The sequence below is a fragment of the Gekko japonicus genome, unplaced genomic scaffold (assembly GCF_001447785.1).
Source record: "Gekko japonicus isolate JY-2015 unplaced genomic scaffold, Gekko_japonicus_V1.1 scaffold1500, whole genome shotgun sequence".
Classification (NCBI taxonomy): Eukaryota; Metazoa; Chordata; class Lepidosauria; order Squamata; family Gekkonidae; genus Gekko; species Gekko japonicus.
This window is the reverse complement of record NW_015173177.1, coordinates 194,433-218,948: the sequence shown is the minus strand read 5'-3', so window position 1 is coordinate 218,948 and position 24,516 is coordinate 194,433. Positions and strand designations below refer to the sequence as shown.

Here is a 24,516-nt window from a genome sequence, read left to right as displayed (position 1 = left end):
AATGCCCCATCAGCCATGCCTGGGGGGGGACTCCCGGCCCAACCTGGTTCTACGGCCTTCATGGCTGCCAGGCGTGGCGCAGCAAGAGCCAAAGAGAATGGCCCACCCCAGCACCTCACTCTGTCTGCACCAACCATCCTGGGTCACATGAAGCTGCGAGGGGGCAGTGGGGGAGGAGCTCGCTGCTGGCGCAGGCACAGTGAGATGCCAGGGTGGGCCATTCTCCTTGGCTATTGCCGTGGCGTCTACCAGCAGCCATATCTGGCTCAGGAGGACTCCTAGCCTGGCTCGGGCAGGTCCCGGCTCCCCCAAGCGAGGATCAAGGTGAGGGTGGACTTGGGGTGGAGCAGATTCGTGGTGGGGCATCTGCCCTTGGAAGCCCCACCATGGCTACAGGTCTGTACAGCGTTCACTCTGTAGTCCAGCATCCTGTTTCATGCAGTGGGTAGAGAGTCATATGGCAGGAAACTAAGGTTGCATGACAGGGAACCAGAACACAGTTAAATTAAAAAAATAAAATGAAAGGACACCGACAAAATAGTCCGGGAGTGGTGTCATATCCTAATGAAGGCAATATCAAGAATTGGGACTGTATTGTCAAACCATTTTCTCAGTATAAATTGTCTCTGAAGCGTCTCTGTGCCCAAGGATTGCTTGTTGGAGACAGATCTCCAAACTTCCCACCTAGTTGGAGGGCCAGGAGTCCAGTGCTATATATTGCTGTCAGGAAATTTCTTTTAACATGGAGAGGACTATATAGGGGGCATTCAGCTACATTGTTATTACCTGCACCTCCATTTCCTGGATTTTATTCAAACGGTGCAGCAGGTTCTGTTTCTCTCTGGACAGCAGCATAAGGAGTTTCTCTTTGTCATTCAGTTGCCAGGTCAGCTCCTCAATCCTCCTGCATAGAAGAAATGGCCTAGTTATCTCTGCTAGAGCTGGGAAATAGTTCTTCACCTCATATTGAATACATGGCATAGTGGACAGGTGGCATGACTGCTTTCCATGCAAGCAGTTGGGCCTGGCAACTATTCTTTCAAACACTGATACAATGAAGCAATGACAACTTGCCATCTACAGGGATACCCCCCCCCTCAAACTAGCAACCCAGAAAATAAACAGGGAGAAATTACATTACAGTAGCAAGGCTCAAGTGACACACATCCAGAAAGACAGATACAAAATTTGGGCAAGCTCAGCTCTGGAGGTTCTAAAATGGATTACCCTTCCCTGAACTTCTTGCACTAAGGTGATAGGGGCAAATTAAATCATTGTAACAACCCCCCCCACAAGGACGCACTTGTCTTTCTCAGCCAAGGTGACATTGTAGGCATTCATAAGAACATAAGAACATAAGAGACGCCAATGTTGGATCAGGCCAAAGGCCCATCCAGTCCAACACTCTGTGTCACACAGTGGCCAGAAATACCAGTGCCATCAGGAGGTCCAGCAGTGGGGCCAGGACATTAGAAGCCCTCCCACTGTTCTTTCCCTGGTCTCATCCTGCTTCTTGGAGTACTCAGTCAGCTGCTTGCTGAGTTCCAAACACCGCTCCTTCTCAGCTTCAGCCAAAGCTGACATCCGCTCAACTTCTGTTCTTGCTGACTGGGCCTCCTACAGATGGAACGAGAGATGATCATTAGCTCCAGAGGAGTTACAAAGTTGGATATGATACTGGTTTTGTTTTGCAGGAGACTCTAGGAAAGCACGTGACACGTATCTAGGTGAGTTCTGCCATGTTCAAAGTGACCAAACTGAGTTTTTCCAGCCAGAATCTGGGTGGTGTAAATTTAGAACTGATGTTTATCTGGGGTCCTATTCTAGTTTCCCTAGTGTCACCAACAGGCTACTGAAGAAGACTTCTCGATGTTCATTCCTACGTAATGGCCACGAATGCTGTCATATGGTAGCCCATAGAAGGGGTGGTTGGATAAGAAAGGAACTCACATAGCCCGTAACAAGTTTGCACTGAGTTTCAAGGCTACAGAATACTCACCACCACTCGGACGCTAATACTGAGCATCACTCAACCAAATCAGCTAGCTCTTGACACACCTGACACAGCAACTTCCAGACCAATGGCATTTATTCTAGGATGAGCTTTCATGAGTCAGAGCTTCAGATATGGAAAGGTGATCTTTGACTCGTGGAAGTTCATGCTGGGATAACTATTGTCAGTCTTGAAGGTGCCAGCACAATACACAATACACCCTCTGGGATATCAACAGCAATCCCAAGGATGGTACCCAAGGCCAATCCCTCCTCATGATCTATTTTGCATTGCTGAAGGAGTCCTCTTCTGCAGTGAGCTGTGAGTAGAATTAAAACAAGGATGGAAATTGCTTCTTCTTGGAAAAACCTAATGGTACCAACAATTTCTGCTCGGTATAATAGGGTATGGGAAATTTATATAATGGATAAAATTTTAGATAAATTGTATACTAATAGCGTCTCTCCAGAAAACTCTCATTTTGTGGAACTGTGGTTTCCTGTAATTGCTTATATTGCTAAAAACGAAGGTATCATTCAGTGTTCCTATTCCAAAGAGGTGTTTTGTCTGTTCTGGTTGTTCAGGTTTATTTTCAGAAGTGCTCACACAGTCAAGTGTTTGGAGACTGTTTTACTATGTATTAATGTGTCGCTATCTTTGGTATTGCATTGTTGAATTGTAACCATACTGTTGATATTCAAATAAAATTATTACGAAACTGAAAAAAAAATGACTTTCCATAGCACTTAATACGGCACTACATTCCCCTTAAAAATTTGGCTGTTCCCATTCCCTATTACAGTAAAACCCTTTCCAGAAAATTCCCGTTTCACCCCCTTCCTAATCATCCTTCCAAACTTATTTCCCTACCATTTCTGCTGTTCAGAATTAGGTGCCCTAACATTGCTGAATGTATAACAACTGAACGAGGAGAGACTTTAATTACTTCATTTCCCCCTTTTCAGAAATTGTGATTGTTAGTTAATTTTCTAATGATCCTATTCACAGAATTACAATATTACATTAACACATAGTGACCAGGGGGGGAAATTAAGGAGCACTGTGTGCAGCCGAATTCGGTAAGGAAAGCCTTCCCCTCCAGGCCAAGGGACTGACTAGGAACACATTCAAGTTTTCTGGGGCACCAGTGAGTGAAGAGAGAGATGGAGGAGAGGGGGGGGGGGGGGGGGGGGATAAAGCTTTTTTAAACTAACAGAGGCAGGGAGCACTGAAAGGGGAGGATTTAAATCGTTGCCTCAGTGGTCTTAAAGGTATAATTTTACCTGGTGCTTCATTAGTTCCTATTCTCTTGTGCCCCAGGATACCTGTCCATGTTCTGAATCAGTTCCTTGGGGGGACAAGGAAGATGAGGAGGTTTGATTATTACTGCATTTCTCACAGCGGCACTGTGAGCTCCTTAAATTTTATTTTTTCATGAATGCAACATCATAATTATGCAATTATCATTAAAAATGAACACTCATTTGCTACAAAGGGGAGAAAAGGAGTATTTAATAAGGCCTTCCTCTTTCTATGTGTAAACAATGTGTTCAGGAATTCCTGAGCTTCAAAAATAAAACAAGAAAGAGTATTTAAAGGGACAGGAGATGCCTCAAAGGGACTTTGACTGTCCACAAACGGACAGTCAGCATTGCAATTGCATTTCATGTGGGGGTTTTTTTTACATCACTACAAATGGGGTTTGAAAAAGGAAGGAGAAATAATGCAGAAAATACATGTGCTAACTGCAGTGTCGTCTAGATCCTCCATAAAAGCAGCATCAACGAATCATGGTAATTCCAGATCAAACAGCTTCACAGAACCACCAGCCAAAGAATTAAATTAAAGAATTAAGATTAAATGGCTTTGTGGAACCACCAGCCCAACACAAGAAGAGCCCTGCTGGATCAGACCCACGGTCCATCTAGGCCAGCATCCTATCTCACACAGTGGCCAATCAGTTCCTCTGGAAGCTCCAACAACGGCATAGAGACCTAGGCCTTTCCCCGATGTTGCCTCCTGATACTGGTAGTTTCAAGCAAAGTACTCTAATGGGGGGAAAACCTCAACTCCTTTGCAACTTCTCTTCAAGAAACTCTAGAGAATCTGAGGTACTGAACCACAGCAGACTGCTTTATTTATTTATTTCATTTATACCCTGCCTTTCTCCTCAGTGGGGTGCCAGAGCAGCTTACATCATTCTTCTCTCCTCCATTTTATTCTTGCAAAAAACCTGTGAGGTAGGTTAGGCTGAGCGAACATGACTGGCCCAAGACCACCCAGTGAGTTTCCACGGCAGACTGAAGAGTCAAACCTGGGTCTTCCAGATAGTAGTCCAGCACTCTTAACCACTACACCACACTGATTCTCTCTGAAAGACCTCTGCTACTTTGAAACTTAAGGTAAAGTTAGTTAAATCTGAATAGCTATATGGCTCAGACTGGGAGATCTCAAGGTCAGAGTGTGTAAGTTTTTGTAAGACTGCTATTGAACTTCAGCTGTATCTTAACATTTTAGCTCTCGGCATATATAGGACATTGTCCTGCATCAATATGTACATTACTATCCCCCATCCTGCTTTTCTTTGGCCCCGTTCACACGAGGGGATTTGGCCCAGTAGCGGGACAGTTCGGGGGCGGATCAAACCAGCGCGATCACACCACAACATCTGGGAAGTGTGGTGCTTCCGCCCCCGAACTGGCCCATTCCCTCGATGATGCGGCTCAAGGAGGAACCACCTACCGAGGTGGTTCATCTCCCTGCCGCGCTGCAAACCGGGTGTATGATCGCTGGCGCAAGGATGCGCCAGCGCGTCCCTGGCTCCGAGCCGAACTGCGCATGCTCGGACATGCGCGGTTCGGCTGGCTCAGCGTCCGACCTGAGTTTTCTCCCCGGCGTCTGATCGTGCCAGGGAGAAAAGGCGGCGCGGCTGGGGGATCCATGGGATCCCGCCACGCCGTGTCAACGTTGGCGCAGCTTTTAAATGCCACGTATCGTGCCGCTTTTTCCCCTGCCATGTGGCAGGGGCCTTTGACTTCACTATGAGCCAAGTGATGATAATATGAGTCGGGGGCCCTGAAGACTAGGGGCAGGGAACAAAACTAAAGTTCGCTCTTTTGGATTTTCAGAATTGGCAGCGCTGCCTCCTTTTCCCCTTAGGAGCCTCTTTATCATCCCTCATCAATACGCTCAGCAAAGCAGAACGGTCCCTGTTTCTGCAGTCAACACGTTTTCTTCACCTCCTGCAGCAGCTGGATTTTCTTCTCCAGGCTCTCACAGGCCCGCTCGGCCTCTTGCTGGTGACAGATCTCTGCTTCATTCTGAACACTCAGGCTCTCTGCCGCTTCCCTGAAATTCACAGATTTGGCCAGTCAGAACAAAGGCCCTGTAACATGGCATCACGTGCAGATCTTACGAGACGACTTGTTCACATTGTACCCTCAGAGCTAAGTTGTGTTTTGCAGATGAAGCAAGACCTGAGCAAGGCTGTTGATGACAGGACATTTTGGAGGACATTAATTCATAGAAACACCATAAGTCAGAACCTGATCCGGCATATAATGCACAATCCTCAGTTCAGGCTTGGCTCTGCCAGGGGGGACTGTGAGACGTGTGCTTGTGAGTTCCCAGGTGAGAACTCAGTTCCCAGGTATGTAGGATCAAATTTGGATCAGGACTACGGCATGCAGGGAGAACAGGATTATTTATTTATTAAACTAGATTTCTAAGCCGCCCTCCCCTGGAAAACAGGGCTCAGGGCAGTGTACATCGATAAAAACAGTGAAAAAGTAATAAAATTATTTGTAAAAAATCAATAAAAACAGTAATATATTGATTTAACAATTAAAACAATGGAAGTATGATAAAAAATACAATAACCAGCCTGATAAGATGATGTTAAGCTGCCAATTGTGCCACTACCTCATGGGGAGGAGGCAGGAAACAGGAGCACCAGACAGAGGGGAAACGGTGCTGTCCTCAACCGAATACCTGGCAGAACATCCTTTCATGTTTTTATAATAAGGCAGCCATGTGTGCAGAGGGTTTGGCTTTGACAAGGGGAAACCGTGCAGGGAAGAAAGGGTTAATCCCCTCTGCCATTCCCGCACAGCCCCACTGCTAATTGTGGCTATGCATAACTGCAGTTACTGGGAAGCTCTGGTCACAGGCTTGCTGGACTCCCATGTCATTTTGCTGCTTTGGCAATTAGTGACTTTGTAGACAGTTGCACTGAGCCAGACCCAGGCTGTTGCTGCTGTGCCTGATTTCCAGCACATTCAAGGAGCAGGTCTGCAGGCCCAATGAGATGTAAGGCCGGGAGATATGGAAATGGATCTCCCTCCCCTGGGTGTAAGAACAGATGCCGCTCCAGTTCTAGCCAAGCAGGCCAGGTCCACAATAGAGGGGAAGGGGCCTAACTCTTGCCCGTGCACCATTTTCCTGACCTCAGCGTTCACCCCCCACCCACACCTATCATGCTGCTGTAGGTCTCACACATGAATTATATATAGGGTGCTTGTATATTACCACTTGAGCTGCGGTGGCTCAAGTGGTTAAGACGCTGAACTGCAGGCTGTGGAAGGTCAGTAGTTCAGCGGTTCAAGACCCGGGTACCGCAAGACAGGGTGAGCTCCTGTCTCTAGTTCCAGCTCCTGCCAACCTAGCAGTTCAAAAGCAAGAAATTGCAAGTAGATAAATAGGTACCACTTCAGTGGGAAGGTAACGGCGTTCCGTGCGCCTTGGTGTTTAGTCATGCCGGCCACATGACCACGGAAACGTCTTCGGACAGCGCTGGCTCTTCGGCTTTGAAACGGAGATGAGCACCGCAACCCTAGAGTCGGACTCGACTGGCTTTCGAGCAAGGGAAACCTTTACCTTTACCTTATATTACCCTCACAGGGCAAAGAGCAACTCTAAGATTGAGAAAATGGTATTGAATTATATATAGGGTGCTTGTATATTACCCTCACAGGGCAAAGAGCAGCTCTATGATTGAGAAAATGGTATCGGGGAGAGGGTTAAACTTGTGTCTCCTAGATCTTTGTATGGGGTGGGGGTGGGGAATTCATTCAAGATCTGCTTTGACTTTCTGCATCCACAGAGAGCTCTTTTCCACTTCTGATTAACAGTGCAAACCTAAACAGAGTCATACCCTTCTAAATCCATTGAAGGCAACGGGCTTAGAATGGTGTGGTTTAGGATAGCCTGGTAAGGCTCTTTGTAGGTAAGTGATCCTTGACAGATTATGAAACCTCAGCCTCACCCCATGAATGGTTTACAGAGGAGTGAATCCTGCTGGAGCCCGATGGGATTGTAACTTTCACCTGTTATAGGAACTAGTGAACAGATTGTGTTGATGGCTCCCTGCAGTTCCTGGGGAGACCAATGCCCTCCCAAAGGCTTCTGAGTAGGGGATGTTTGTTAGCCAGGCCTTGGAGACCCTCCTACGCTGTCACTTACCAAGCTTTATCCAAGTTCTGCTGCTTTTCTTGGAGCTCTTTCTTCAGGCTCTCTACTTCCACCTTCAGCTCAATGTTCTAAGGAGGAGACAAATGGGTAGGAAGAATCACAACCGATTCTGCTGTGGAACTCTCCTGCCTCTGAAATGCATACTTTAAAGCTAGGACTGGTAAGTGGCCATGTTATAATTTCAAAAACTGTGGGGCCAGGGGCACAACCATACAAGGCAGAAGGGGCGAGTGCCAACCCCTTAGCCTGCCTCAGAGCCCTAGGGGCAGCTGTCCAGGAACCACAATACGCACCCTATAATCTTGCATGCAGCAGCATAAGAAATGGTACATTGTGGCAGAACTCAACTTCCTGGAGTGTGCGGGGACTACACAGTTTAAGAACATGGAGTTCTTAAACACACAGTTTAAGAATGCACAGAACATGGAAATGATGCAATCTGACTTTAACTATTAAAAAAAAAAAAAACCAAGTCCCATCTTTATTTTTAAAAAATTCGGACAACAGTCCAAACTTTTAACACAAGCACATCTCTGGCAACTGACCCGGGGTCAAAAGACCCTTTAATTGGTTGGCTGGCAATCCTAACACTCATCTGTGGTGCCAAGGTCCTCCCCAAATTTTGTACGAAGAAACATCAGACTCAACATCCAGAATAAATTATGTTGACCAGCACCCACATGCCAGTTCCCCAGTTTCGCTCACTCTGAATCCAACAGTTGGGCTTTGTGGAACTGTGAATTCAGGTCACCCCCCTAATCAGTGTTCCTTCTAAGCTGAGTTAGTGTGAGCCGGCTTACAGTTTTTTAGCCTCCGGCTCACACATTTTTGTCTTTGCTCAGGAAGCAGGGCTCCAGAGCAAACTAATTTATGCAGTAGCCCAATTGCTTGCTCCTCACTTTAATGCTGGTAGCTAACAAAGCAGAATTTTTGCTCACACGACCCCACAGCTTACAAGGCGTAATGCCCCTAATACTTATTATTTATCAGAGTTTATAATTAGAGTGGTTAAGAACAAACCTATTGGTCTGCTTTTTACTTTATGATGTGTGACCAAATCAGGCACAAGCGAATACATGACAATCCAGCATGCTATCATCGCTGCTATGCATATGCGCTTATTTGTGTCTCCAAGCTGGACTAAGTAATCACCTCTACTGGCAGTACAGTTCCAAGATGGGTCGCAGACATTCTTTCAGATTTAGATATCTGTGCTTCGTATGAGGGAGCAGTCTAATTTGAGTCACCGGTCACTCAGAAAGCACAAGCTACAGCTGGCAAAAATGTATTTGTGCCTGACAAAGGTGACTACAACATGTACACTATGGCAGGTCAATTCCTTTATTTCCTTTATTCTATACTTCATGCTCACAGACCAATGGGTCATAAGCAAACAAGTTTGATCGTCCACATGGTACAGCAACCTTCCATGCCATAGGGGACATACAATTCATTAACACCCAGTTCCTAGAACAATTGTGGTATTTTCTGCTACTGTGGATGAAGGACATCTCAGGTTCACCAAATCAAAACCTACCTACCACCCATTCCAGCCAACCTGACCTAAATAACACTGAGGCAGAGTACATGAGTGTGTTGCAACTGGAACCTGAAAATACTAATGCAACATGTAAGCTTGATGTGTTATAGATGTCAGCAGGGCTTTTTTTGTAGAAAAAGCCCAGCTGGAACTCATTAGCATAATAGGCCACACCCAACAGCAGAAATGCATTAGCATATTAGGCCACACCTCTGACAGTGCAACTCATTGGCATATTAGGCCACACTCCCACATTATCAGAAGTGTGCTCATCTAGCCACACCCACCTTTTGCTTCTTATTCTGTTTACCTTGTTTGTTGTTAAAACCCAGGGCTTTTTTTGGAGCAGGAAGTCCTTTGCATGTTAGGCCACACACCCCTAATGTAGCCAATCCTAATTAGTTTCTGCTGTTGGGTGTGGCCTATTATGCTAATGAGTTCCTGCTGGGCGTGGCCAACTTGGGAGCCAGCCGGAACTCCGTTCCTGTGCGTTCCTGCCCAAATATAGCCCTGGATGTCAGGATCACAGTTGCGGGTAACACCTCATCCAGAATGAAGCAATTTTATGGAAGCATTGTTCTTGGATAACCTGTGGTCTTACGAGACATCTGTAGTCCTATCCATGTTTTGTAAACCCCAATCCAGGAAATCCTTCTACTATATACGCTCTATTTAAATAATATATATCTTGCTGTTCCTCCAGAAAAACAAGGCAACTTATTAAACATGTACAAAATCATATCAAGCTACAAGTTACAATAAAAAATGGACATAAACCATCAGCCTATGGACATCATACCACCAATCCATTGAGCCCAACTCTCTGAGAGACAGCCTTGCGGAAACTCATCGAAGTCGTCAAGAAAACACTCTCCTACAGAAGCTCATTTCAGAAAACTGGAAGGATGGCCATAAAAGCCTACAGGCAGACTAGAGATGAACGTAATAACCAATGGGACAGTACTTTAAGCGGAGACCAACGGGTGCATACACAAACCCCTACCAGGAAAGATGGTCCTTCAAGACATTTGGGTTCCAGGTCATAAAGAGCTTTAAAGGCAAGAACCAGCACTGTAAATTGCACCCAGAAACAAACAGCTAACCAATTATGTTGTTTTAGGATTGTGATCAGATCTGCGGGCTGCAGTCAAAAGATGGGTTGCCACTTTATTGCACTAACTGGAGTCTCTGTGATTTTTTAAGGGCAGCCCCATATAGAGTACACCGTGGTGGTCTATCTGTGAAGTCACATCAGTGAAGCCAGGTCAGGCAAGCCTAGAAGGGGTGATAACCTCTGCACAAGATGCAACAGGAAGAAAGCACTCCTGGCAAGGACATCAGTCAGCTTCTGGAAAAGCAGAGCTGGATCTAAGAGGATCCTTAGGCTTATACAATCAGTAAGTGTAACGCTTGCCCCATCCAAAGTTGGCAGGTGGATCCATTCTAGAACATCAGCCTTACCAACCAGCATCACACCGGGCCCTGTCTTGTCTAGATTCAGTTTTGTCTAGATTCAGTTTTGGTCTGTTCTCCTTTAAGCCACTTGACCCCAGCACCTGAGTGTTTAGGACTAACAGAACCACTTCTGGGGCTTAGCTAGTATCATCAACATATCAAACTTCTGTAAGTGCATCTCACAGACTACGGGATTACAGTGTGCAACACACATTACAAAGTGCCTAATGATGCTGACACAGTCAAAAGCTGCTATGCTTGCCAGAGCTAGTGGAAATGCAGTCATTGCAGTGCTCCAACCTCCAGCCCAACTCTTATATTTCCCCCCCCCTTTTCCCCCCTTCTTCAATAATAAAATTCTTCAGGTAACATAACCTTTAACTTTTGTTCTTATATATTTAAACTTATTCTAAATGTCCTTCTATCTTCAATAATTATCAAAGCAAAATAGATTATTTTTCACATCCCAAGTATCATCAACATATCAAACGTCTGTAAGTGCATCTCACAGACTCCGGGATTACAGTGTGCCACACACATTACAATGTGCCTAATGATGCTGACACAGTCAAAAGCTGCTATGCTTGCCAGAGCTAGTGGAAATGCAGTCATTGTGGGATGGAATACAGAGCTCAGTGTCCCAATGATTGCCCTTCCTGAAGATAATGTTAATCTCTAATGCACATTCTCAGTAAGAACAGATGAGAGAGTTTGTACAGCCCTAGAGTGCTTCAGTGAATTTATGGAGACCTGCTCCACCGCATCTTCTTTTTGCATGTAGTAACTGTTGGAGTCAGCAACTCAGCCCCTGGACACGGGGGAAGGGTGGGGTACGACACCACTGTAAGTGTGTACAAGTATTATCTCCTTGAATGGGATGTCTCTCTCTTTGTCTTAACCTGGGAGCTGCCCTCTGACCCCTCCACTCTCTCTGTGTTCTTTGTTCTCCCTCCTCCTTCACATGGCTCTGCGTGGAGTCACACATTTCCACAGGTCTCGCCTGTAGAAACAATGCCCTCATGCTTCCATACACAGGATGCTGGATTTAGCTGGCCACTTGTCATAGGGAAGGTACTCTTTAGATTAGGCTTCTCTCTCGCCTTTCAACTGTAACCTGAATGTGAACTTAAGTTTTACTTAGTTAGGGTTATCAGGCAGGATCATCGTGCTGGTGGGGGGTGTTGGGGGGTGGTTTGGGAGTGGGTGGGGATGTTCCTGATGCGATGACATCATGCAGAAGTGGTGTCATTGCGGTGGCGACATTGGCGCAATGTTCTACTTTTGGGGCAAACTTTATGGTTAAAACTGGGCTCAAACCATAGAGTTTTGTCCAAAAAGCAGAGCATCACCGTTTGACGTCATCAATGCAATGCAATGCAATGCAATGTTGGGTATGTCGCCGTGCGATGTCACTGTTTTGGGGGGTGGGGTTTTCCCGCTGCCAGCTGGCTGGCGGCAGACAGAAGCCCCGAAAATCAGGGGAATCCCCGCCCAGACTGGGGGTCTAGGAGCCCTAGTTTTACTTCTTGGAAGATTTATTTACTGCACTCAATATCACACTTCCAGGACTGGGCAAACTCTGCTATATTAACCAAATATCCAAGTAGTAATTGGGTGTGATGTTACATTGGTGACTCTGCACCCTACAAGCACAGCATAAAACCGAAACATTTTCAGTGGTTCAAATTAGGTGGTTGCAACAGGAGAGGCTCCCCCTCCCATGACCTACTGGGGTAGGATGACTGAAAATTTACATCCAAAGAGGCACGACCTGTACACAGGGAGAGTGGACTTCCTTGGCGGTTTCCCATTCAAGTACTAACCCCAGCTGCCTCTGTTTAGCTTTCGAGATCTAATGAGATTAGGAGAGTCTGGGCCGTCCAGGTCAGGTACAAAACAAATGAATAGTAAGACATAAATGAACCAAGTGGTCAAATATAAACCATGATAGGCTCGTGACTCAGTGGCACTGGGGGTGTCGCAAACAGGACTTAAGAGTTTCCTGGTCATGCTATTCTCGATTTGCTAAATTTACTCACACCTGTTTATATTCTGTCTCTTTGCTCACTCTCATGTGGTTCACTCATCAGCTCTCGGTTTAGCAAACAATGACCCAAGGGGAGTCTACATTAGCATGACTCCAGCACCAGAAAAGAAAACGAGTTCCGAGGGTGGCCACAAGAAGGGAAGGTAAACAAAAGCATGCATGCTCAAATAGACCATTTAGGAAACTGTTACGGACTCTATAGATGATTTCCTGCGCCTGTATCCATAACAACATAAAGAAGAGCCCTGCTGGATCAGACCAGTGGTCCATCTAGTCCAGCATCTTGTTTCATGCAGCGGCCAACAACAGGGTGTAGAGACTGAAGTCTTCCCTCATGTCGTCTCCCGGCACTGGAATTCAGAGGTCTACTGCCGCTGAATGTGGAAGTGGCCTTTCGTCCACACATCTCTAGGTCTGAAGCATACTGAATGGCAGGGCTTTTTTGGTAGAAAAAGCCCAGCAGGAACTAATTAGCATAATAGGCCACACCCAACAGCAGAAACTCATTAGCATATTAAGCCACACCATGACAGCACAACGTATTCGCATATCAGGCCACACCCCCATGTTGCCAGAAGTGTGGTCATCCAGCCACACCCACCTTTTGCTTCTTATTCTGTTTACTTTGTTTATTGTCAAAACCCAGGGCTTTTTTTGTAGCAGGAACTTCTTTGCATGTTAGGCCACACACCCCTAATGTAGCCAATCCTAATGACTTTCTGCTGTTGGGTGTGGCCTATTATGCTAATGAGTTCCTGCTGGGCGTGGCCAATTCGGGAGCCAGCCGGAACTCCGTTCCTGTGCGTTCCTGCCCAAAAATAGCCCTGCTGAATGGTGTTTCTCATTTCCAGCTGCAGATTCTCTAGCGCTTGGTCAATTTCCCAGTAATGCTAGAGCTGCTAATTAATCTGCTTTGCTGCAGTGAGGTTTTGCCCACTGGTGCTCTGTAACGGGAAGTCTCAGTGCTATGTTCTGGCCCTGTATTGCCCAATAGGGTTTTCCAGACTTAAAGCAGACCTGGGAAACAGAATTAATATGTGTGTGGATGGGCAAACAATGAGATGTGAAGGCCAATTCATACATTTCAAGGACTTTCGATCAGATGTGTGCTGGGAGCTCCAATGCTCAGAACCTAATTTGCAGGCATTCATGGGCTTGAATCAGTTCTGGACCATGGCATGGAGGAAGAGAGGGCTTCATCTTTTCACCCAGTACCATGTGTCCTGGGGAGTTATTTGCTCTGCTGGAGAAATGTACACGTAGCATCAGTAAATGTTAAAGTTTCTCTGGTAGGGCAAGTAGCAGCTTCTTGGGGCCATTTCAAGACTGGAAAACAGCACAGGGAGAACGACTTAAGCACCCTGACCCCATGTGTCACACAGTCCTGATCTGAACTGGGCCTACACATGCCTGGGAATTAAGATCCGAATATGGACTTCCCAGTACATGTCTAATCAAAAGTCTGTGGGGGGAGGGGATAAGAGGACTTTGTAATGTGTGAATCAGCCCTCGGTCAAGTCCTTGGTTTCTCAGGTCAACCAGAGGAAAACATCATCTGGTAAACTGGCAGTTCACTGTGTTGCAGTCCCATGAGCAGACAGCCACCCAGTGGGTGCCCAGCCTGACTCATATCTTTATGTGGGATAAATCCTACAGGAAGAGGTTGGCTGCCTGGATGGTAGAGATCTGAAGCAATGCCTCCCCAGCTTGTGCTCCATCAAGAACGCAGGAGCTGCTTCTGGGGCTGACAGATGCAGGCTCCTCCCATCTTCTGCCTCTACTGATTTCCTTTTATGAACACATGAAGCTGCTTTCTACTGAGTCAGGACCATGGTCTGTCAAGGTCAGTATCATCTGCTCTGACCGGTAGCAGCTCTGCAGGATCTCAAATGAGAAGTCTTTCACATCACCTGAAGGGATTGGACCTGGGGCCTTCTGCATGCAAAGCCAACACTCTGCCACTGAGCCATGGCACCTTTATAAAGGCTGGCCATTCCAAGTCTATCGGTGGCCAAGGCCATGTTCACTTCTGGCCTGGTCATATCCATTTCCAGTCAGGCTGTTGGAGCTGCAGAACTGAGAGCCAGCCCCAGGAGTTCCGACTGTTTTGGGGGTCATCAGCTGCCTCTGCTATTATGATATAAAACTTTTATCATGTACACTCTATTAATTTTAATGTTTTACTTGTATGTGATGCTTCAGATGCTCCCATAGCAACTTACAAAAATCCCTTGTGGGGGGCTGGGTAGGACACAGGTTATACGTTTCAGAAACAACTATTTCTATTTAAAAAACAAACAAACCACAACAGTCCTACACTTGTGGGTCTTGTGTCTTTGCAGCACAAAGTCCATATGAACACACATGAAGAAGCCTTATACAGAATCAGACCATCAGTCACCAAGGTCAGTGTTGTCTACTCTGATTGGCTACAAGTCTCCATGGCGTCAGGCGGAAGTCTTTCACAATACCTACTAGCCCTGACCTGGACAGCCCAGTCTAGCCCAATCCTGTCAGATCGCAGAAGCTAAGCAGGGTCGGCTTTGGCTAGTATTTGCAAGGGCGACCTCCAAGGAATACCAGGGTTGTGACACAGAGGAAGGCAATGGCAAACCACCTCTGAAAGGTCTTTTGCCTTAAAAACAAGTCTAGCTCACCACCTAGTGGTATATAATGATAAAGAGCTAGAACTTGTGGCTGCTAGACAATCTTAGGAACTCCTGGCTATACTACACACAATGCCCTACATTAATTAATTAATTAATTAATTAACAATACCTACTGCCAGATTCTTTAATTGGAGATGCCGGGGGCTGAACCTGGGACCTACTGCATGCCGAGTAGATGCTCTACCACTGAGACGCAGTTCCTTGTTGCTTTTTCACTGCTTTTTCTCCATTATCTACCTGGTCCCTCTTCTGTGTGGTACTTTCAAGGGATTGTTCATTCCAAATGTTAGAAAGCTACAGGGGAAGCATCTCTGTGTGAGAGGCAATTAAACTGTGGTTCGCTGAGCACGCACGGCCATTGGCAACTGCAGAAGGCTGCACTAGTAGCGGAGGCAAAAGGAAATCACATTGCCCCTTCCACTTATGTGGAGTCAGCCAGCGTGGTGTAGTGGTCAGAGCGTTAGACTAGGATCTGGAAGACTCAGGTTCGAATCCCCACTTCTGTCATGGAAGCTTACTAGGGGACCTTGGGCTAATCACGCACTCTCAGCCTAACCTACCTCATGGGGTTGTTTGTGAGGAAAAATGGAGGAGAGGGGAACAAAGGTGAGGTATAAATGAAGTAAATAAAGTCACGAGATGGCATATGACATTTGTCATGAGTCGCAGAAATTGGAAACCCTGGGCCCAAAAAGCCAGACAGGCATGCTCAGTGGGAATATTCCGGTTGGAGCAAAAGGAAATCACATTGCCCCTTCCACTTATGTGGAGTCAGCCAGCGTGGTGTAGTGGTCAGAGCGTTAGACTAGGATCTGGAAGACTCAGGTTCGAATCCCCACTTCTGTCATGGAAGCTTGCTAGGGGACCTTGGGCTAATCACACACTCTCAGCCTAACCTACCTCATGGGGTTGTTTGTGAGGGAAAAATGGAGGAGAGGGGAATAAAGGTGGGGTATAAATGGGGTATAAATGAAGTAAATAAAGTCACGAGACGGCATGATATTTGTCATGAGTCGCAGAAATTGGAAACCCTGGGCCCAAAAAGCCAGACAGGCATGCTCAGTGGGAATATTCCGGTTGGATGACATCCCTGTCACATACATCTGTCTCATCCCTCGTTGCTGCAACCCCTCTTTCCACCCCGATGCCCAGGGAAATGAAACCAGACAATGAGGCACCAGAATAAATAGTAAGATTGGAAGGTTTCCAAACATTCCTCAGTGCCAGAAATAATTCTGTTGTGATTTGGAGTACTCTCTGCGTTTACAAACAGGCATTATCCAGATCTCCTCGATTCGTAAATTTCCAGCTGCACAACTCTGCCAAGCATTTCCATAGTTCTATTCGGCATAGGCCCAGCTTGTAAAAGAATCTGCACTTTTGCCCTGCCACTGCAAGACTGCCCGAAGTGGGTTGAATCACAGGGCAGTAAATGTGGAACTAAAAGCTGCATGCTGGGTACTAAAAACAAGCACATGACCGCTCCATCATAGGCTAAATCCAGAAAGGGTTTGCGTAACCCAGGAGTCCCTAGCCTTTTTGAGGCTGCAGGCACATTTGGAATACTGACACTCCATCATAGGCTAAATCCAGAAAGGGTTTACGTAACCCAGGAGTCCCTAGCCGTTTTGAGGCTGCGGACACATTTGGAATACTGACATGGCATGGTGGGCGCAACAACAAAATGGCTGCTGCAGAGCCAGCCACAACATGATCGCCACGGTTTAACTTCAGTAACACAGTGCAGATATTTGCACTGCAATGTCAGTTGCTGACAAAGCAACATTAAAAAAAATCTGCACAGCCAATCAAATCTCCAGTAGCCAATCAGAAGCCTTGCTGGGCAAAAGCCCTACCTGGCCCCACCCACTTCCTAAAAACACTCGGGCACCAGAAAAGGTGTAGGCAGGTGCCATGGTGCCCATAGGTACCACGTTGGGGGGACCCCTGGCATAACCACTCACCATATTAATTTGTCCATATGACATGACCCTGCCCGCAAACACTACGTAAGATTGAGTTGTTCCAGTCGTGTACCAAGTGCTAAAATACCAGAGCAAACATAGCACACTGCATATTTTCGAATGCACTCATCTGAAATCCAGGAGCAGAAAGTTTTTAACAGGATCCTGCCCTTCAGTTGGACTGCTTTAGACAATACTCGTTTGGGAGAAGCAATATATACCTCTCATATAAACAAAAAGTCGTATTTGGTGTCTCTTGAACAATATGGCCAGGAGCCAGCTGAGCTGATAAACACTTGGGTCAGATGGAAGGAACAGAATGTACTGACTCCCGCTGCCTAATGTGGGGAGAACGGATAAAAGTGCCCCGAGGGCGAAAGAGGGCTGCCCACCCACACTTGCTGGTGTGTATCATGGGTAAGAATGAGATGAGAGTGGGAAGACTCCATTTAGAACGCTGCCTTCCCAGATGCAAACAGCTTCCCTCACACGGCCTGGTGCATCCGGGCTCCTCCCTCCTACTGGTACAGCCGCCATTTTGTGAGTCAGAGGGACGGCTACCCAAATAGTCAACATAAGCCTTCCTTCTTATCCACCCAGCTTCAATACAAACAAACGAAAACAAATCACATGACCAGCCCAGCTTTTGGAGGTTCCAAAGGAGACCAGGGCCCTTGAATTCTGTCCCCTCGCCTCAGTAACTCTGGTCAGAAAGGGGAAGGAGAATGCTCATGCCTATTAAGCAACTGCAGAGGATTTTCTCCACCGACTTGCTGCTCCTGACTAACAGTGCAATCCAAAACAGAGTTATACCCTTTTAAATGGGCTTAGAATGGTGTAACTCTATTTAGGACAGAACCGCAAAAATAGACCAGCTGGGGTATTGGGTCAGCACTAGACCCCCATGGACCGCAGGGGCGGCCCAGTATAAAGCTGCATGCAGGTTTGTCCAGCTCTAGGCACAAATACCTTCTGTGTTGCATGGGGACACCCCTTCCCCCAAACGGTGCTCTAAGGCTGTGTCTCTATACATGGAGTGTTCTGACATGGGAACAGAGCACTTAGCAACCATCTGACCAGCTCAAAGCAGCAATTTAAACCCTCCCCTCCTCTCTCCTCCAGCAAAGCCACCCCGTCTCCATGCTGCCAGACTAGCAATCTGTGGATGAGTCCCGGAGCCAGCCAGAGGCAGAAGGAAACTCCCCCCTAGTAACCGAGCTATTTATAACTCTTCCGACCTGGAAAGAGCAAATCTCTGTCTCCTTGACCATTGGCTGGCAGCTCCGGGGTTCTGTACTTGCCCTTCACACTTTTGAGGACACCTGCCAACACTGTGACTGACATTCCTCTCGCAGGGCAGTGACTGGAAGCCCACTGGAGGGAAGAGCTTATTAGGAACGTACAAAGTTGCTTAATATTGTCAGATCGTTGACCTGCCTAACAGAGTACTGTCTTCTCTACTTAGCATCGGTCTTTTGATGTTTCTCAGCCTTGCTACCTAGAGATGCCAGGGACTAACTCTGGGATTTATGGGTCGCTGTGTGTGTACGAGTGCATTGGCCTATACACGTGCAGTTGTGTGCAATGTAGTCGAAAGATGCCTATGCAGAACGGTTTAGCCCAGATTATTTTCTCTTTCATGCCATATTCGCTCTTATTCTGTCTAATACCCTTTACAAGCCATCTATGCCATGGCCGTTGCTAAATCCAGTGGCAAGTGAATGCCCCATTTACTCATTCAAGCAAAGAAGTACTTCTGTTTGCCTGACCTGAATCCATCCTGAATCATCTTCAGGATGATGGCAGTGGAGACATTTCTGTCTCTTTCAGAGATTGTGGATGTACATCAAGCGCCATCAAGTCACAACTGATTTATGGCATCCCAACAAGTTGCTTTCAAGGCAAGTAAGAAGCAGGGGTGATTTGCCCTTGCCTTCCTCTGCAAAGTCTTCCTTGGTGGTCTCCCTTCCAAATACCAAGCCTGCTTAGTTTTCGAGATATGACGAGACTGCGCTAACCGTACCACCTTTCCTCCCCTTCAGTGTTCACTTCTCCAGTTATATAAAAAAAACAACCCATCCATTTATTCTTCTCCCCACCACCAGTTCTGCTTTTTAGCCTGCTTTGAAAAACTTGTTATTTACTTATAGATATTTAATAAGATTCTTGTACCTCTCTTTTCTCCCTAATGGGGACCAGAAGCAGTTTACATTGTCTTCCTCTCCTCTGTTTCAGCCTCACCTCCCCCTGTGTGAGGTAGGTTACACCGAGAGTGTGTGACTGGCCCAAGGCCACCCAACAAGCTTCACTCAGCAGGGTGCGGATTTGAACCAGGGTCTCCCCGATCCCTGTCCCACAATCACTACATAATACCAGCTCTTTAAAGAGGTCCTGTCCTCTTACCCTGTGACCACTAAATTTTCTTGGGAACCTTTGACGAAGGGCTTTGCCAAACCCCCAAATTTTCAGCATTAAATGGATTGCCCAACTCTTTCCTGTGTGGACTCTGGGTTCAGGGAGAAAGATGCCTCAGGAAGGTACTACCAGGCACTCTCTCTTACAGGCAGACACCCATAATTCCATCTGCAGTACGTGTTATCTTTGTGGTGGTCTCTCAGCTTGTCTGCCCAACCAAAGGGGAGGCCATGGAAGCTGCATGGCCGAAACAGAAGATTCAAACCTAGGGCTGCCTTGTGGTCATTCTGTTCTTTGACAATATTGTTTCTATCAATTAGGCCCAGGGACCCCAACCTGGCACCTGTGGGCACTGTCATGCCCACTGACACCTTTTCTGGTGCCCACCAGGTGTTTTTGGAAAGTGGGCAGAGCCAGATGCGGCTTTTGCCTAGCAGGGCTTCTGATTGGCTATGCAGGTTAAAAGCCATCGAGTTACATGGAGCTTATATGTGAAACACTGAAGAGTTACTATTAGAATTTTAAATAACCTTGCTCCCTGACATTTCATGGTCGGTTCCGCCTCCTGCGGCATCCATTTTGTGCTTGGCTCCATTTAGGGTTGCCAAGTCCCTGCTGTATGTACAGCGGGGGACTCCAGCTCCGTCCCGGGAGTGCGCGCGTGCGCCACAACCACGTCACCTGGAACTGACGCGGCTGCGTCGGGTGCGCCAGGGGCAGGGCCGCGGTCATCCGAGGGAAAAACATAGAGTTTTCCCTCGGATGACTGCGGCCCTGTCCCCGGCGCGCCCGGCGTGGCTGCGTCACTTCCAGGTGATGTGCTGATGCCGGCCACGTCACATGTTTTGGGGGTGGGGTTCTGCCCGGGGCCTGATCCGCCGGCGGCAGGTAACGGGCCTCTGGGGCGGGGGTTTCCCTGCCCCCCCGGGGGGACTTCGCAAGCTTAGCTCCACTTCCTGCAGCAGCCATTTTGTTGTTGCACCCACAACCCTGGGTCAGAATTCCCAAAGTGCCCACATGCTCAAAAAGGTTGGGGACCCCTGAATTAGGTGCTGGAGACAAGAACTGCCACTGGTTTTGAACATCATGGGTACCTTGAAGTCCTGCATCAGATCCTCAGGAAGAAATGGGGAAAGAAACTGGAAAGGGGATAGTTGGACCCATTTGAAGGGCTACTACAGTAATCGACAACACCATGCCCAATGATATGCTTCCTGCTTCCCCCTGCCTTCTTCCTCAAAGCTAGCACCAGATCCTGGCTTTCCCCCACCTCCCAGGAGAAAGAGGTGCTTCAAAAGAGCCGAAAAAGCACCACCTTTGTTTTTGCATGAAACTCTTAATCAAAAACATTGCCCACATCAAATGAGGACACTTCTTTGGAACCTCCCAATGTTTTGTGATTGGCCCTAGTTCCCATGGCAGCCATTTTGTGGTTCGCTGCTCACACACACCCTCCCATAACAGCCATTTTGTGCCGCTATCTGTTCTCAAAAATCTAAAAGTTCCCACAGGTTAAACATGCTTGGAGATACCTTGCCTTGTAATAAAGTCAACGGTGACCAAACAAATTAGCTGGTACTTTATTAGTGGATAAACCGGCACAGGAAGTTGACTGCTCGACTAGAGGTTCTTTGGACAGATGCATAGAAAAGAAGGGGACATTTTGCCCTCCTTAGAACGTTCTCCCCCCTCCCCAGTCTTGTGAGAAACCAGTGACTCTGTGTGGTACTGTGAGCAGGAGTGGAAATAGATCCCTGGAGGCCTAGATTTGGGTTATGTGTGCTATGTCATCCCCCAAACCCAGGGAACTATAAACAGGAGGGATTGGGACATGATCTTCCCATGTTTACAGGGCTGACAGATGGATCTCTGCCTTCTTGTTGGTGCTGTGCAACAAACACAAAACCATGGGGGAACTCCACACTTGGGGGAGAGGTGCAGGTAATTGTAAAACAGGGCGCCAAGCACCACACCCCCATATGCTGCTAGTCAAAACCTAAAAATTGAACACAGTAACTGTGTTCGCCCTGTGCTGATTGCAGCTGCCACATTAGTACCAAGGCTGAAATCTGGATTGGCTTCCCCAGCTTGTGTATCTTCAAGATCTAGCCCTGCAGTTGCTGGAACAGAACCTGCTTTTAATTTCATGAAATAAAGTGTTTCTTGGATTGGTGGACCTTGATCTGGATGAATGGGGGGAAACAGAAGCCCCTGGGAGGCCTGACTGAGGGGTCTCACACCTCATGCAGCCATTCCAACTGGATGGGAAGCAGCTCAGACTGACTTTTCCTCCTGTAGTGGGATCCCTCTTGAGCTACCACTCAGCACACTCTGTTTATCTAGAACATTCTGAGCCTCCCAAAACGCTCGGGGCAACTTATGCAGTTCTTCCTTCGCACATTTTATCCCCACAACAATTCTGTGAGGTAGGTTAGACTGAGAACAAACAACCCAAGCTCTCCTTGGCAGAATGGAGACTTGAACTCCTCTCCCAGATCCTAGTTTAACATTCTACCCACTGTACCACCACCGGTTCTCACACTTGAGGGGGGTGTTAACTGGAGTCATTGAGGGGTGTGCGAGGGTTCAAGCCACTCTTTTTTCCATGTAGAAACAACAGAGAGATCACGGGAAGGATGCAAACAATGATGAAAACAGCCGTGATGTAGTATTATGAAAATATATTTAGACTGCTGTTTTGCAGTGAGTAGTGTTTCTTCAACAAGTAATAAAGATGTACGCATTCTCCGTGGCAGCCTTGAACTGACAAAAGCAGGAGAAATTGATTGGTGTCCACAAGAGAAGAGGAGAATGGAAGCCCCTGTATTTACACACACTGCTTCTCAGGCATGGTTTCCCCCTGCTGTGATCCTAGTAAAGTTGCCAGCCTCCTGGTGGGGACTGGAGATCTCCCACTTTTACAACTGATCTCCAGAAATCAGCTCCCCTGGAGAAAATGGTTGCTTTGAAGGGTGGACTCTCAGGCATTGTACCATGCTGAGGCCCCTCCCCAACCCCCCCTCTCCCGGATCCACCCCCAAAGTCTCCAGGTATTTTCCAACCCAGAACTGGCAACCCTAGATCCTAGAGATTCATTGGATGCTGAGTGGTAAACATTCTACTCATCTGTTTCCAGAGAAATCCTTTTAAAAGTTCAGTTTTTTGTTGGAAGAGATGTGTAGCGGTCTTCCACACATTTACAAATGTAGGGATTGAGCACAGGGGAGCAGGCAGTCCAAGACAAGAAACTGGCATCAGTTTTCCAAAAGTAACACCTAATCCTCCCGACCCACCAAGGATCCTTCTTCCAGCTAACTGGAAACACGCAGACTTGTGTCTCCTCTGGATGCATTCCAATTATCTAATTATTTCCTCCAGGCGTCCCACCCAAGCAGGTGGGACGGATCTTGTAGCCATCAGACAAAGTCCACTACTCAAGCACTGTCCACTTCAAAGCCTTCGGACGAAGTAATTTTCAAAGAAGGTAACTGCAAACATATCTTCAAAGAGGTACTGTGTAACCCTAAACAAAATTATACCTTTCTAAAGTCCGCCAATTTTAAGCTGTAACTCCATTTAGGATTGTACTGCCAGTTTCCCAAATTATATTTTCACATTTAGACACAATATTTGGATATTGACCATGTTACGCTCACCACACAACACCTTATTCTCACAACAGCGACATTTTCAGGATTCTGTAGTTCAATACACATTAGCCGTCGACTGACTGAAGAAGCAGCAGTAAACATGTCTACTCAGAAGTAAGTCTTGTTTTATTCGGGGGAGGCTTACACCCAGGAAAACGTTCTTAGGACAGCAGCCTTAATTACCAAGTTAAACCAATAGAACCATGCTACTCAAATAGCTGTTCCACACCCTGTTGCAGGCTATCTGCTGGCTTTTAGCCAGACCCCTGCAGAGGCTGCGTATCTGCAAATTTGTCAACCATCCTTGGTCATAATGCTCCCCACATGAGGTTCCCCATGCGTCACTTAGGAATTACGCACCCCGCTTTTAGAAACTGTGCTACAGGAAGAGGGAATTCTCCCTGACTGAGATGATGCATCTCCAAGACCGAAAACGCTGAGGTGAGTTTTGGCCAACTGCATAAACAAAGGATCAGTGAGCCAAAATCACAAGACAACTTTGAGCGACTTTTCTTCAGTGAACTGACACATAAAACCAGTAAAAACTCTGCTTTCAAGGCTGGGCCAGTCCCACTAACTTCCAGCTAACTCACCCGTCTGTAGACGTCATCCCGGGTGGCTTCATACTTCTGTTGCATGCGCTCCTCCAAGAAATAGATGCGCAGCTTGAGGCTGAAGTTCTCTTTCTTCAAGTCATTGAGGTGCTGGGACAGAGTACGGTATCCATTAGACATGGTTGGGGATCCATGGGGTGGGGACTCGCCGCACACCCCTTTCACTCCAGTAACATGGTCAAAACAGAGAAGGGAAGGCGAGCCCCCACAAGAACGGTTATAGCGGCATGGCTTGGAGGGCCTACAGAGACATGGGGACAAGCTTTGGAGCTTTGGGTGTCGGCTGCTGCCCTGTGGCTTTGCCTCCGCCGCACCGACTCAGGAGCAGAGTATGGCTCACTTTCCTTTTTTACCTCCAAGAGGTATTTGTGGAATCCTTGGCAGAGGTTCATCCTGCGGGAGCCCAGACACAAGTGGCGTAATCTGAGCTGGGCCTCTGTGGTTCCACTGTCACCTCACAGCTGTCCCCCTCACCAACTGCAGGAGATTAACAGCTCCGTGTGTGAGAGAGAAACAGGGTGAATTTGGCAGCCGACCTCGGAGAAGAGGAGTAGAAACAGCTTGCAGTGGGGTCGGGTGTGGGGTGAGTAATATGATCGAGGTAGGGCCTGATGGGGAAAGGAGAGACGATCCCCAATCTCACTGAGGATCTGATTTCCCCTCATAAATCCTGCCCTCAGAGATGAGAACTCTCCCTCCC

At 47.2% G+C, this 24,516-nt stretch overlaps 1 protein-coding gene across 1 annotated transcript in view; it reads right to left on the bottom strand.

Moving 5' to 3' along the window:
- Positions 1–24,128, bottom strand: part of LOC107119940 (myomegalin) — a 138,729-nt gene extending 114,601 nt beyond the window's left edge. The window contains exons 1-6 of the mRNA XM_015422566.1: positions 23,796–24,128; positions 7,454–7,530; positions 5,233–5,341; positions 1,486–1,617; positions 1,304–1,338; positions 787–904 (exon numbers count right to left, since the gene is read on the bottom strand). Coding sequence (XP_015278052.1) covers positions 787–904; positions 1,304–1,338; positions 1,486–1,617; positions 5,233–5,341; positions 7,454–7,530; positions 23,796–23,936 — 612 coding nt within the window. The 5' untranslated portion in view covers positions 23,937–24,128. The remainder of the gene's footprint in view (positions 1–786; positions 905–1,303; positions 1,339–1,485; positions 1,618–5,232; positions 5,342–7,453; positions 7,531–23,795) is intronic.
- Positions 24,129–24,516: the final 388 nt, after the last annotated feature.